This window comes from Xenopus tropicalis, chromosome 5 (assembly GCF_000004195.4).
Source record: "Xenopus tropicalis strain Nigerian chromosome 5, UCB_Xtro_10.0, whole genome shotgun sequence".
NCBI classification, from domain to species: domain Eukaryota; kingdom Metazoa; phylum Chordata; class Amphibia; order Anura; family Pipidae; genus Xenopus; species Xenopus tropicalis.
This window is the reverse complement of record NC_030681.2, coordinates 91,021,777-91,037,387: the sequence shown is the minus strand read 5'-3', so window position 1 is coordinate 91,037,387 and position 15,611 is coordinate 91,021,777. Positions and strand designations below refer to the sequence as shown.

General features: G+C 35.3%; 1 protein-coding gene across 4 annotated transcripts in view; it reads right to left on the bottom strand.

Moving 5' to 3' along the window:
• Positions 1–4,478: 4,478 nt before the first annotated feature.
• The window catches only part of col12a1 (collagen, type XII, alpha 1), a 152,625-nt gene continuing 141,492 nt past the window's right edge, over positions 4,479–15,611 (bottom strand). For 3 of the 4 annotated variants that reach the window (XM_002936200.3, XM_031901995.1, XM_018094326.2), the window contains 6 exons: positions 15,003–15,038; positions 14,808–14,874; positions 9,511–9,699; positions 9,284–9,361; positions 8,106–8,276; positions 4,479–5,504 (listed from right to left, as the gene is read on the bottom strand). In XM_002936200.3, coding sequence (XP_002936246.3) covers positions 5,350–5,504; positions 8,106–8,276; positions 9,284–9,361; positions 9,511–9,699; positions 14,808–14,874; positions 15,003–15,038 — 696 coding nt within the window. In that variant the 3' untranslated portion in view covers positions 4,479–5,349. Of the gene's footprint in view, positions 6,508–8,105; positions 8,277–9,283; positions 9,362–9,510; positions 9,700–14,807; positions 14,875–15,002; positions 15,039–15,611 lie in introns of all 4 variants that reach the window. The other variant, XM_018094325.2, reaches the window with a different exon arrangement.

Genomic DNA, 15,611 nt, shown 5'->3' with positions numbered 1-15,611 from the left:
AAGTGCAGCATGTTTGGTGCAGGTATCGTACTGACTCTCTGCAGCTGCAGGAATTTTCATAACTGACCCGAAGTTGTTATTTCATTACTATTGCTTCAGGTGATGTTACTTTTAAGGGAATATCGTCTGACTGCCTGCAATTTGTGTTCTTTACCCGAGACTTATACGAATGCAAAGTTATTACTTCAAAATGTGTCATACTCTTGTTTAAGAAAATTTGCAGATGTTATGGCAAATTTGGGAAGAGTTGGCAAAAGTTAATTAAATTTCTACTGTACCAAGTGGAACAGTGACCGCAGATAGTGTAAACATGAAAGGCATCTCATACCATGTAGGCTCCACTAGGGCAATGATGGATCGTCACTATAAAGTGCTGCTTAACATGTCAGCACTATATAAGTAAGAACAGCTAAATGATCCCTGTGACTAGACTTCCTTGGAATAGCATCTTTGTGTACTGTATATTCATTACCTGTTTGATATTTTACCAACAATCTGTATTGTTTCCACCATATGGGGTTTACCTTGACGTGGTATGGTGGCTTGGCAATTTTATGATCATAACCTGTCTTTTGTATATTTTTATTTACTTTTAATTTAAGTAAATTAAATTAAGTTAATGAGGTGTCCCTTAATGTAGCATGGAGGCTTGGTAATTTTATGATCATAAACTTGTAACTAAAAATCCCTGTGTAAAATGATCCAAAGGTATAAAAGTATTGTTAATTTATATATATAAAATGGTTCATATACTATCCCGTCTAAATTAAATCATTTTATCATATACAATAGTGGTTCTCAACCTTCCTAATGCCGCAACCCTTTAATACAGTTCCTCATGTTGTGGTGACCCCCAACCATAAAATTATTCCTAAGACCATCAGAAATATGTGTTTCCCAATGGTCTTAGGCAACCCCTGTGAAAGGGTTGTTCGACCCCCAAAGGGGTCCCGACCCAGGGGTTGAGAGCCACTGATATACAACAATAGCGGCCATCAACAGCCTTTACTGAGGGCCAAGGTTTTGTATAAATGTTTCTTTATTGTCACTATCTGAGGATATTATTTCCTCTATTTTCTTTATTTCTTTAACCCAGTTCTTTTTAGATTTTAAGTTCTTTTGTGGAATTAGCCTGTTTACCTCTTGTATTGGTTGCTTTTTATTATGTAATCTGTTCACCTTCTCATCATATCATCCTCACCTTTCTAATACCTCGGACATTTTAAAATGTGCTAGTACTCTCTGTAGTAATTTTGGATTTTTCATAGCATTAAACCCATTTTTGAGTTGACTGTGCCTGAGGGTATTTTAAAAATAATTGAATTTCTGGAAACAAGATCACAGATTGGTGTGGGTAGTGAAGAATCTTAGAGGCAGATTAAAGTGCACTACAGGAAAAATTAAATTGTATTTATCAATGAATGAAAATTAGAGTTTAACATTTGATAAATATGCTTCTATCCCCATAGATAGGGATCTACATAGAAACTGCCAATTACTTAGCCCAGGGGCATTTAAAGATTTCCTATCATGGATGTCAATGGATCTGGGGAAAATAGTTGGCCCTAATGAGGGTGTCATGAAAAATGAAAGCTAGTGTTCCCATTGGGGGAGTGCAATCAAAATCACACTCCAAGGGCATTTCGGTTTACACTGTTTGGCCTGTTTATCAAAATGTGTGAAATGGTTTATGTTAAAAAATAGTGCAATCAAAAGGGTATGTATCTTCTTTTAAGTGGCCATGTTTAAAGCGAATATTTGACACCCCCTTAGACTTTGTATAAGCCTCTAATGTTAATTGGAAAATCACAGGGGACAAAGAAGTAAAACACAATAGATCAGTGGTTTTATACAGCATTTTCAAGTAGCTGCTGCTTTATATACTATAATTTTATGTGATCACCAAAAATCAGTACACATGTGTATTGGCATTCTTACCAGCTCTACATGTTTATGAACAACTGATTAACTATTTCTTAGTTCTCCTGTCTGAAAAGAATGCTGAGTGCAGATAAAATGTTTCTGTTTTCCACAACACAGGCTGCTGTAGCATAGTCATTCTCTATCTATAGTGGCATTTCTTAAACTAAAGAGTAAATGCAGTGGCTATAGGCTATCACAGATGACAGCTGTTTTTCAGACCTTAGCTTCCCGCAGTATTTTCAAACCTTATTTGACCTTATATTTGGTTAACATAGAATACACAGTGTATAAACCCCACTAATGCATGGTATGTGCCCATGTGGGTTTATCTAAGCATGTAGTGTAATTTAATAAAAATATGCAAGCCTTATTTAACCTCAGAGAAGTGATGTGGATAAAAAAAGGTTTCAAATGATGTTTCCTTATTCTTATTATCATTACAGGTATGGGATTCAGAATGCACAGGCCTGGGGTTTTCCGGATAAGGGATCTTTCCATAATTTGGATCTCCATAACTTAAGTCTCCAAAAAATTATTCAAATATTGAATGAACCCAATAGGCTTGTTTTGGCTCCAATAAGGATTAATTATATCTTAGTTTGGATCAAGTACAAGGTACTGTTTTATTATTATAGGAAAAAAAGAAATAATTTTTAAAAATTAGAATTATTTTCTTATAATGGAGTCTATGGGAGACGGCCTTTCTGTAATTTGTAACTTTCTGGATAACAGGTTTCTGGATAAGGGATCCCATACCTGTATTATATATCATGGGTGTATCTTATGCGAAACAAATGATTGGTGTTTAATATTTAATGTAAACCACTTGTTCTGCAACATTATTATTATATCATAAAAGTAACAGTAAATGGGCCTGAATGATCATAATATCTAGCATTGTAGGTGCTCTAGGAACTAAGATATGACAGCTTTATAAAAAAGATGATCACAGCTAGTCCAAAAGAAAAATGAACAACTTTTAAAGTGTAATTAATCCAAACTGTACTCGTATAAAGCTATTCAATAAGATCCAAGAATGATGTGCATTCTGCAACATGTTTTTAATGAATATAAACTTTCCCTTTGCATTTCAGGTACTTTTCAGGTATTTTTTCTGTTATAGATTATTTTTTTTTTGTAACATGGCTGATGATGTATTAAAAAGAGTAGACATTCAACAATAGAATTATGGTTATCATGCAATCATCTTTCATCTGTTTCTGGAAACATTGCTCTTATTACTCTTTACTGGCCCTAAATATATCTCAAGTCATTTTTGTTTTAAAGGTGTCCATTCTGTCAAGGCTTCTATATTCTTCACTTCATTCATTTAGCTGCCCATTTCTAATCCTATCTGTGTTATTTTGTGTTTTGTTTAATGCATGACCAAAACAGCATTCCCACATCTGAGAAAACCACATATTTATATATGGATTCCTGTTAGCAGTCAGCATTTTTTGTACAAATATGTATGCATGCTTTGGTCTGCTAAATTATATTTGATATATTTTATATAAGGAACAGGAATTCAGCTGCCATAATTACAAAATATCCAACTGATGTCACACAATTACATACTGTAATTATAATACCCAGCTAACAATACCCAGCAAACAATAACATATATGGGCAGATTTATACTAGAGTATATAAACTAGAGTTCCCCAGAGTAAAATTCCACCATTCTCTAACAGCTTATTTATAAGAATATATTATACCTTTTTTCCTTTTATATCACATTCTTAAAAAATACAGGGCAATCAATTTGGGTTAATGCTGTAGCATGATACCCTGAGGGGTAAATGTTTAGTGTTGAATATATAGCCATGCAATGTATTTTTTTTTACTGTTTATGTACATGGGGACTAAATAACCAGCTGAAATGATTATACTACTTATAATCAGTGTGTGACTGTGTATTCACACATTTTCATAAAAAACTATGCCACTATGACACTATGGAAGGAATTTAATAAAAGTAATTACATAGAAAAAATATGAAATGCAAAATATTATTGTTTTTTTGCAAATAATATTTCCTTTGTCCAGATTTAATATCGCTTTTGTGAATCCAGAAATTTTCCAGTTTAAAACTTGTTCCATTTGCCCCTATGTCAGCCATAAAATAAAAGATTCCCCTAGGTTATGAGTCTTGAATAAAACTGTATTCACTGGATATTATTTATGTATCAGGGTTATATAGAAAGACTTTGTGCTTCTCTTGTAACCCATAGCAATCAATGCAATGACTGTTTTTAAAATTGTAACAGCACTAGAGTTACATGTTGAGAAGAAGCTTTATTATCCTATGTTATTATCCTAGCAACTTTAAAAAGCTTAAATCATAAACAAAATCAGAGACAAGACAATATCCAATTGTAAGAAGTTTTGGCCCATGTCTGGTTAAAACCTGCCACCCTGCAGCTGAATTCCTATTACAGTTGTGATGATATTCAGTGAACTAATGTGTCACAAAATCAACATTTTCCCTGTTTTTTTGCAGTCTCTTTGAGCACAAGCATTTGGTACCATACAATGACAAGACGACAGCAAGATATTTTCAGTAGTTTTATTGAAAAACGCCTCTTTTGTTTCAGAAATAAATAAAAATATAAGGCAGTGAAATTCACAATTTGCAGTTAAAAATCTTCAAACAGCAATTCTATTTTCATAGCCTTGCAGACAAATTCAAACTGCTTTGAGAACTAAGAAACACTATATTCTGAAAAAATGTTCATACTAAATATACAGCACAAACATGCAAACTCCTTTTCTGTAGGACTGACTGAAACTTGGCATACATGTAACTGTTATTGTGTCTACAATATAAGCCTGCATCAAAATGACACAGCATACTTAGCTCTGTGAAGGGGTTTTGCTATGTTGAGAAGTTTCTGAATGTTAAAAAGAAAGTATAGTATAAAAAAAGCAGCATAACTTTTATGAAGCATAACTGAAGCCTGAGTAGTACGTGAAAGTACAGAAGGACTGGAAAATGATAGCGCAGAAGGACTGACAGACTCTAAATTATTACAGTCAGCTGACAATTAAAAGATAAGAAAAGCGCAAGATGAAAGTGCAATTCATTTCTTTGTAATGTGCTGCATTTCCATCTAGCATGCAATGGGCTAAACCTCTGCTTAGGTTACCAGCCAATGGAAAGCCTTAAATTGCATCTGCATTAGAGCTATTTAACATTGCTACATGGTATTGCCTCTATTCACAGATTTCAAATTAAGCCAAAACTATTTTACAAGCTTATAGGGGGACATCAAACAAAGCTTCATTTTTTTTGTTCTGTTAGTTAAAATTATTTCCATCATTATGTAGCTGCAGTATCCTGGAATGGAATGGCAAAATGTGCTATCCAGCTAATCTGTGTATATCTGCATATTCAAATATAGCCAAGGAAATTGCACAAATATCTTAAAATTTCTTTGGTAAGGATCTCCTCCATCGCATATGTTCTGCATATTCATGTCCATAGTCCTCAAAATCCTCATCTGGACTCTCTTGCTGCATAGGTACTACGTAAGGCTGATTCTCTGGCTCCTGCGGTCCACTTTCAGGCTGATAAGGTTCTGGTTGAAAATAGTTCCCCGATTGAACAAGATAGTTATCTTATGACATGAATCCATGAACATATGGAGCATTATTTTGAAACACATACAGTTTAAGATATTATTTGTTGTTATTATGAAATGACGTTCACTTGTAAAAATGTCTAAAAATAATTTAGCAATTAGTTCTTGTAATTTAATGCCCTTAGTGCTGATAATCATAATCCTTGCAAATATTAGCTGTTTAAAATGGTTGATTGAGGGCAACAGATAAATAATGAACGCATTTTAATTTGGGTAAGATTCAGATGAACAACACTGATGTTAGTATAGCAAACTGACTGTGGTATGGCTCTACTTCTTCGCAGAACAAAATAAATAGAAAAGTATAGCGGAAACAGGGTGAATAGAAAATAGTTATACCCAGTTAATAATTGCAGATACATTTCTTAAAAGTCTGATTATCTGAACATTTTTTTTTAACAAGCAGTAGCACCATAGATTGTATAGAGTGTCAATGATGGTTATTTCAGCAAACAGCAAGCAGCAGGCTTGAATGCAAAAGCCTATTGTAAAAATGTTAACTGATTTTAGTGGATATGGTCTCATACACATCATTTACAAGCCACAATTAGTTTATTATTTACATATGTTGGTTCTATTTTCTTTGGTTAAATCTCTCTTTTACATGGGTTACCTCAGGTACAGTAGTTAGTAGTTATATTGACCTCCTATATAGATTAGGCCCTATAGGTTTCTTGTATTTGACATGACTCTCTTAATACAGAAATGCAACAGGCTTTGTAAGTTGACACCGCAGTCCTTGTTCCCATTCGAGTGTTGTTAGTATAAAGAATGTCCCCTTTTTACTGATGCCAACATGGGTCATTAGTTATATCCATGGTGAAATTTCCCAAAAGAATCATTTCAAGGTAAGCACGTGCGCAAACATCTCAGAAACAGGATTTTCATGAGTTCAAACTGTAAGCAGCACTGGAGACTTAGAAAATGTGTTAGCCGGAACCTGAAACAGGTCAAAGAGATGTTAGTAAATGATGCATAATACATTTTCTTACACCTATTCACAAGTTAATAGTGTATATTGCAGCCCACAGGAATGAAACAGTATATTAATAGTACAAGGAGCTAGAGTTTCCTCTGTGGTGGAAGTTATGATTGTTATTGGTACACCCCATATATCCACCTAAACAGGTGAAATGAAGGACCTCTGTATGTGGTGACATAGAGTGCAGTGGTGTGATGTCAGTAGTGACATTAAAACCATGGAGCAAATCAGGGAAGCAATGGCTCTGTGTTAACAGGTAACACTGAAAGCAGTAATGACTTCTACTACACTACAAGATGTGAATCTGGCTCTGTTCAACAAGGGATCAGATTCAATTCCATGAGCTAAAAATATTGCAGTTTACCAACAGAATCCCTGTAGAACAGTGGTTCCTAAATTATGGGGCTGGCACAATCGGCAGGTTTGGAACAATAGCAGTGGGGCTCAGCTTGAAGGCCAATTTGGGTGAAATTTGGGGAGAATTCCTGTTCGCTGTGTGTGTGTATTCTTTAATATATATATATTTTTTTTAATGTTACTACTAGGGATATAAAACCAGAATGAGGGACATGCTGTCTCCCAATATTAAAGCCCTCCTTGCTTCCCCTTTCTGCACATAAAGGTTCTGAGAAGCACATTAACAAGTCGTCTGTGTGTTTTGCCTCTAGGTTTTCTTGAAGTGTGCTGTACTGTACTAAATGATGGCCCACTTTGCAAGATCCATTCAATCAGCCTGAAATGCTAAGAGGAGAAGGAAATATAATAAAATATAGCATTAACTTTTTAAATTGATTAAAATTGAATTGCTTCTCAGGTATTGAACCCCTATGTTTTCAGAAATCATTCACCTCTTGTATAGTTAAAGTTTCTCCAACCTGGCCAACACCTCCCAGTACCACATATCACAATGTTATGTTATAAACTCTCAGAAAAAGTGAAGTTACTCTATGGGATGTGCGTGATGGGTGAAACTGCAATCATCTAAGAATCTGTAATCATTATGTTTCAACAGATCCATCAGTGAGAACCTTCAAAGAGTACACCTTTATAAGCTCACTAGCTATGCTAAGAGAATTAGCCCATAATTTATCAATGGGGTTGGATGAAACCCCTAACTAATATGAGAGAGGATGGTTAGCTCCGTTGTAGAATTAAATCCCACTACCTACTGGTAAATGTAACTGGTTTATCAGTGGTAAGTATAGAAACAAAATTGACAGTGAGTAGGAAAAAGAATTTTTTTTTTTTTTTAAATTTTAAACATGCAAGAGAAATTCTGCCACCTAAATAAAGATGAATCCTGATGTATTACAATGCATTAGAGGGTTGCACAAGTGTGTCTTGTCCCCATAATACATTTTAGCCTACCAAAACCTAGGCTTTTGTAGGTTTACAATACAGTAATGGAAGTAATCATCTAACTGGATGCTATGGGTTAGTGATCACCCTATATATTTTCTGCACTAGTAATACACAGTACAATGTGCAGTTCTGTATTTAGCAGTAATTAATACTTAATTGTGTTCCGCTTCATAATTTTTATAGGTGGGACATACCTGGGTATCCTTGCCCATTGTAAGGAATGCTTGCACACATTGAAGCATCACAGTATCCAGCTGGACCAGGAGGCCCTCTAATTCCTTGGTTACCGGGGCGACCTGAAGGTCCTGGAGGTCCTGTGGAGCCTGAGGATCCTGGAGGTCCTGTTCTGGATTCGCCTGGAGGTCCTACAGTTTTTAAACAAAATGTCAGGATACTGTAAGGATTGTTTCTTATTATTTTAAAACAAAGGCTAGTAATTAATCTGGCATATAAACTGTCTAGACTCATTTTGCTATGTTAAAAGGGAAAGATCGTTTTGAACACATGTTGTCAATGAAGCCACCCCAAAAACACCAAACTACAACTAATCACTTTAACCATGATAAACCATAACTTTTCCGTGTAGGCAGCTTCATCAGAGGTTATTTTATACTCATTCTGATTTGTCAGGATTTAGACAGAGTACAGACATAAATGAATTTGTTGGTTAGTTTCCACCTTTAAGATATAAAGACCTCTGGGGAACCTACTGCATAAGAAAAGCACACTGAATTTCAATTAAAATGTAAAAGTGCATCAACTCTGCTGCCCTGCAGCTCAAGGGCAGATGAAGTAATGTTATTTTTGGAGCCTTCTCTATTATGTTTAACTCCAATGTAAGGCTTGAATCAAGTGAGGATAAAATTGTTGCAAGCTTCTTGTGGATCTTGTAATGAAAAAATCATGTTTTAACTAGTAAATTAAAGGCAGAAAGAGCCAGACAGTTTGTTTCCACTGCCAAGACATAGGCAAATAATCAGTGTATAAAGGGAGGCATGGATCAGAAGTAGTGCAAGACTAAAGGCTAGTACTGTTTTTAAGCTTGTATTGCATCCAGCAATATTTTACTAGCACACTGGGAAAACAGGATTATTTTTAGATTTTGAAGTTACTTGAAATAAATATATTTTACTACAGAGTTACAATAAATTGACAATATACAATTGCTTTAGCTCTATCCTGAGAATTTTAAATGCTGAGCAAAACAACAAAGTAAAAAAATCAACTACAGAATTAAAATATTATGTATATATTAAATCTATGGATGTTTTGTTTTCCCTGCAATGAAAATCCTATCCAGGTTAAACACAAAATCTTATTATCAGATAAAGTGTATGCACCGTTTTCTCTTAAAAATCAGATATACACCAACCTGGAGGTCCTGGAAGTCCCCTGGGTCCTTGGGATCCAATTCCTGGGTTCCCTCTCTCCCCTTTCTCTCCTGGTATTCCTGAAAAAGCATATGGATAATAGTGAAATTAAATGTCTAGCAGCCCTTGGTTCATCTTACACAAACATAGGAATACAGAAACACAGTCCTATCTGAAATGTTTAGAAGCTGGGTATTGTTAAGCTTAACTGTAACTTTATATGGCATACCTCTTTCTCCAGGTGGTCCTTGAGGACCAGGTGTTCCTGGGAATCCAGATCTGCCAGCAGCTCCAGGTTCTCCTCTCATGCCAGCGTTGCCTGGAGGACCGGGAGGACCTGGAGGACCAGGCTGATTGCGATTGGAATAGTAATCATTTGGAATTTGGTTCAACATCTGATTAAATCTGCTCATTTGACCTTAAACAGAAAGAGGGGAAATGACATGTTAGAAATCAACAGTACGCTTAACTTCTATCTCACTCAAACTACTGGTTATAAATTAAATGTTGAGTGTAATGACAGAGGATTTGGAGGTTAATATGCTTTTTAGAAACAGAATATCAAATCACAGTGCTGACTTTAGCTAAAGTGAGCATTCTTTAGATGGGAGTCAGTGGAAGCTGAATGGAATAGCTGTCAACCTAAACTAGTAACATAACAATTAAAATGTGCAGAGCAAAACCACTTCTTGATCTTCCTCCCAAAGGGAAAAAAAAGACAGACTGGGTGGCCCAAAGCTCTTATCAGCTGTAAAGCACTGCTCAGTGTGCAAAATATTTCTTGCTAAATATCTGTTGTTAAAAAGTGGATAGGGGCAGTTTTGTGTATTTGTGGGGACAGATTTGTGTATTTCAGAATAAAACTTGAATTTTTAAACTTTTTTATACATTGCTTGTGTAGCATATTTGTAATGAATGTTTGTACATGCTAAGGGAATGTAAAATGCAAGAGAATAAAGCATATTAAATGGAAGAAGGCAGCAATATATCTATAGCTATAAACAATTTGGCAAAATGGCACCAAATTAGAATAAACTATATTTGGAATTGGTGAAGACCTTTATGCAATGGTGAAGATCTTTATGATATTTAAATTCCTGCATTCCAAACTCTAGACAATATTTGACCAATCTAGTGACAAATAATTTAAAGTTCCTAAATACACTTAATTTAATAGATCAAAGCACTAAATATGATTTATTTAAATATGGTAGATTTGAACAATCCTTTGGCGGGTCAAGCACTAAACATTTTATTAGCTGAGTGCGAGGAAAACCACTCAGGTCATAAAATGTGCACTACTGCTTGGCTCACCAAGAGGTATCTGCGCTTTTGTCCTTTTTTTGTGCTGTAGTGGACTTGGAGAATCTATTGGCTATACATCAATCACATGACTATGGGGAAGATGTATCAAAATGTGAGATAAGAACTCACCAAAGAAAAATTCACCCACTGTTCATTTCATTTTAGAAGCATATTTTTTTAATTGGTGAGCTCTAATTTTCACCCATTAATGAATACACCTCAAAAAATCCCATATTAATAGAAAGTTGTTAATTTTCTGTGCGGTGAGCTCTAATCTCACATTTTAACAAATTTGCCTCTTTGTATCTGCTTAAATGACGAGTTATTTCAGAATAGATTTGTATATAGACCTAAGGCTATTAGAAGCTTATTTACTTTTTACAGGGTAATCCTTTTGAAATAAAAAATAACAAAAGTGGTATAAAGGTGATACCTTTACTGGCACTAATATAATCATAGCAAGCTTTCAGAACATTTTAGTTCCTTTTTCAAGCTGATTACAATGAAGCTGTGGTGCTCTCTGTTATATATACAACATTCAGCTCATAGATCAAATAACCAAAAAAAAGAATATCTGTGTGGAAGGTGTTAACAAAGTCATATAAAGGGGGGGGGGGGGGGGGGAGGGGCTGCAAGGGACAAACAGATAAGGTACAAGATAATGTGGATCAAAGTGACTTGATATAAATTAGGGTAAGTTACTGAAGTGTGAAGTGAATGGAATTCCATGTGATTAACTGGCCCAGTGTCTCTATAGATGTTATTATTTCTGGCTGGGTGCAGGCAGTTCTTAATCTATATAATTTGCCATAAATCCAAGGCCCAGGTTCAGTCCCTTCTCCAGAGAGTTGAAAGTTTTCATTAATTTATACTCCCATACCTTCCTTTCATTGTCTGTTTTGAAGTTTCCCAAGTTTACCAAGATTCTTAAATCGTTTATGGAGTGGTGAGGGCTGTTAAAATGGTTTCCTACTGGTGTAACTTACCCTAATTTATATCAAGTCACTTTGATCCACATTATCCTGTACCTAATCTGTTTGTCCCTTGCCCCCCCCCCCCCCCCCCCCCCCCCCCGTTTATATGACTTTGTTAACACCTTCCACACAGATATTCTTTTTTTCTGGTTATTTGATCTATGAGCGGAATGTTGTATATATATCAGAGAGCACCACAGTTTCATTGTAATCAGCTTGAAAAAGGAACTAAAATGTTCTGAAAGCTTGGTATGATTATCTTAGTTAGCCAGTAAAGGTTTCACGTTTATACCATTTTGTTATTTTTTATTTCAAAAGGGTTACCCTGTAAAGATTTTTTGACTGGCTAAGACGGTACATCGCCTTTTCCTGCATCTACAATGAAAGCTTATTTACCAAATCTCTAATTTTGACCAATTGGTATGCTTCTAAAAATCCCACAGGAATGAACAGAAAGCAGATGAATTTTTCTGTTGTAAACTCTAATTTTACACTTTGATAAATCTGCCCCTTAATACCTCTCTTCTTTTTCTACCTACCAGACAAGCATGGTTAAATTCATACAATGCTTCTGGTTTTCTAGTGTGAGGCAGTGGTGCCAAAGTGTTGCTAGTTCTCTGTCTTTTAGTGTGTACTAGAACAGTTTGGTATACATATAGAAGGTTTATTTTATTAATCTTGTCTGTCTGCTATTTCATTTATCCTTTCTGTCTATGTCTTCTATAAGCCTATACCTAAAGAAATGTTATTTAATTTATCTCATCTGTCCACTAGAACAGCTTTACCTAAAGATATTTTATTTCATGTATCTTGTCTGCTAGTATATGTTTGTCATATTTGGAATCCTAAAGTGTCTGATACAGGGAGCATTGCCTTGTAAGAGGTGAGGGTAGATTTTCCTTTGAAAATCCAAGTTTCAAAACTATGGGGCAACTTGCAGCACTCAGTGCAGGATAGGTTGCTCACTGAGGGGGGAATTGCTGGTAGAGTTGGGGAGGGTGACATGAATATTAAAAAGGTTTGTTGCAACAACAGAGGAGACAGGGGGTGAAAGTCCAGGGAGGCTGGTCCCCAGCTAATTTGCCCAAACAAGTTCACTGTTTTGAGGGAGGATACTGAGGAGAGCAGCTGTTCTGAACTAGTCATTATAAAGAAAACATGCTCTTAGAGCACCCTGGCTCTCAGCTGCTCTGGAAATAAAGGACCCTAAATGATAAAAACTGTGTTGTTTTTCTGGTGCTAGGGTTAAGAAGAGTAGACAGATTATTGAGGGGGGCTGGGGGTGACCCAACAGGTATGGTAAACACTGAAACCAATGACAATTTTTTTGAAAATGAGGTAGAGCACTAGTCTAGGTCCAGGCCAGATTAAACATACTCTTAAGTACAATTTTAGGCATTTAATATAGTGCCAAGTAAATGTTTCATTTCTCAGCAAAGGTTTGTTGGTCTTGGTGATGGTCTTTGCATATTGATACAGAACTGGCCAAACATTGTTTGCAAAGAGCAGAAGTAAGTTGTACATTCTCAAATGGACCAGAGATCTAAGTAGTGTTCCTCAGAGTCTGTTTTAATTTAATCTGGTAATGAATGAGGCCCTATTTATGATGGCTCAAGCCATCAGACTTGATTTTTGGCACCTAAAAGATGCAAAGTTTATAAGATAATTGGGCCAAAACCCAGTGTGAGTTAAGAATGCTTGCTCAAGTAGGAAGGCTTGAGCAATCATATATTGGGTCCTTAGAGTAGGACACTGAAACAATGCATCTGTGCAACTAAGGCATATAATTGATGGAAAAGGATGTTGTTATCCTACTAATGGTTAGATGCAATTTTGCTCTTCAGTAGGGACATTACGAAACCTGAATAAAAGAATGGAATGTTCTAATTCTAAAGTACAGGGACTGTACTCTGGTTGCAGTTTTGAGGTCAGGAAGGCAATATTTACCAAAAGAGAAAAATTAGATATGGCTAGACTGAGTGAGATTTTTCTTGATCCTAGAAGTTAGGTAGGCTCACTTGGACAAAAGGCTGAACTTAGGAATTTCAAATAACTCCTAAAAATGTAGCAATGCCATACTATAGGATTGCTTTTTCCCCATCCCTTTGCTTGTGCCTCCATTTAGGGTATTTGATAAACTGTGTGTATTTATGTCACTTTTGCATATTTTATATATTTCATTAGTGTATCCTTATCTACATTACCTATGATGGGCAGCTAAATAAACTGAGTTCTCTCTGTATAAATAGCTTTGCAATGAAGAATTTATTAGTAGGTAGAGGAATAAAGACCTAAACTAACTGATGGTGCCACTTAAACTGAATAACCCTTCTCTTAACAACTCATTTAGATATGTACACATGATTTATTTAACACTGACTACATTTTTTCAGCCACAACTCACCATGAAACATATATAATTACTAAGCACTACAACATTCACAGCTCACCCCATCCTTTGGCTTTTGTACAGCTGAGTTACGTTAAAGAATATTTTACACTATTCTGCAGCCATATACAACCTTCTTAACATGGAGCACCCATGAAATTACAATAAATCACTAGTAAAGTAGCTGTCTCTGCATCATGGCATGTACACTTAGCCTTCTGCCCTGATCTAATATAATTTGCATTCCAATGTCTTTCTTCTCCCCTTCACCTTCTACATCTCCTTTAATAAAAATAGCTTATCAGTTAGATTTATGTTTTCCAGAATCACTGATATATGCATAGAATACTGTTCTGTGCAATTTTTTTCATGTATATGTCTGTATACTGAACTCTTAACAAGAAAATAAAAATGCAAACCACTTTATTCCATTATTCTTAACTCGACTCAGAAAGAAAATAATACTGTTTAAGAAAACAACTGTTATCGCTTAAAAATGGTTCCTTGCTATCAGCTCTCTGTACACTTATACATCTACTGTATATTTGTAAGTTGTTTTTACCAATACGTGTATTGTTATTTAATGGTGTGTAAATTGTACCATACAGCACATGTGACTTTTTTGCTGCAACTGTGACTTTTTGACATGACCAAGACTTATCTGACGGGGCCGCAACTTTGTTAACTTTTTTTCTCACTAGGTAAATTTTTTGTAACTCCAAATTTTCTTAACAGTTTTGAAAAAAATCGCCAATAGTGAAATGCAGAATTTTGCAATGAATCCATGCCTAGTGAAAAGATTTGTTCATCACTATATGTAACATAAAATTGTAGCAAATGTTCTTTATATGTACTTACTATTTATCATCTGTTCACAGACTTGTCTTGCTACTGATCTCATCATATTCTGAGATGCCATGTCTCCCTTTATAAAGCAAAATAGATAACTTTTACAAGATGTTTGCAGTGAAAAGGGCAATGCACAACATTTAAATCACTTTAAATTATATTGTAGCCAAGAAATGCCTTTCAAAAGAGAAATTAATTACTTACCCTCTCACCCTTGTCTCCTTTCTGTCCAAGAGGACCCTAAAACAAAATGATATTCTATTATGTATTTGACCCACAGTCCAAAAAAGCAATAAAATGAAAAACGTATTTTGCATAGTTCCAGTCTGCAGCTTATATCTGGAGCTCAGTGTCTCCGCAAAATTCAGTCATAAAATCAACATTCCATGTCAGTTCTCCTAAAGTAATCTACATTTCCCTAATAAATGCACCCCCATACATATTTTGAAAAGTGATAAGATATCTGGAAGTGGGGTTTATTAAGAACCCTGGGATTATTCTGGCCTTTGTACATTTAACCATATTATGCTTTTACCCTTAAATATTTGTAAAATCCTCTTATCTGCCAGTATAGATAAAAAAAATCCTTGTCTAATCCTACACATGCCTACAATGTACATAAACTTCCTTTATCTATAGCCAAGTACCAAAGACTCCAAAGCCTACGAGCACTAGCTTTAGTAACACGAGGAGGAAAGTCCTTGACTTTCAACTAGTTAAAATACAGCATTTTCCCTAGAATGCAAAAAAATGAATGAGGACATTGAGGTTGTGGAATGTTCTGCCTGGTAATGTTAAGATGGGAGATGTTAT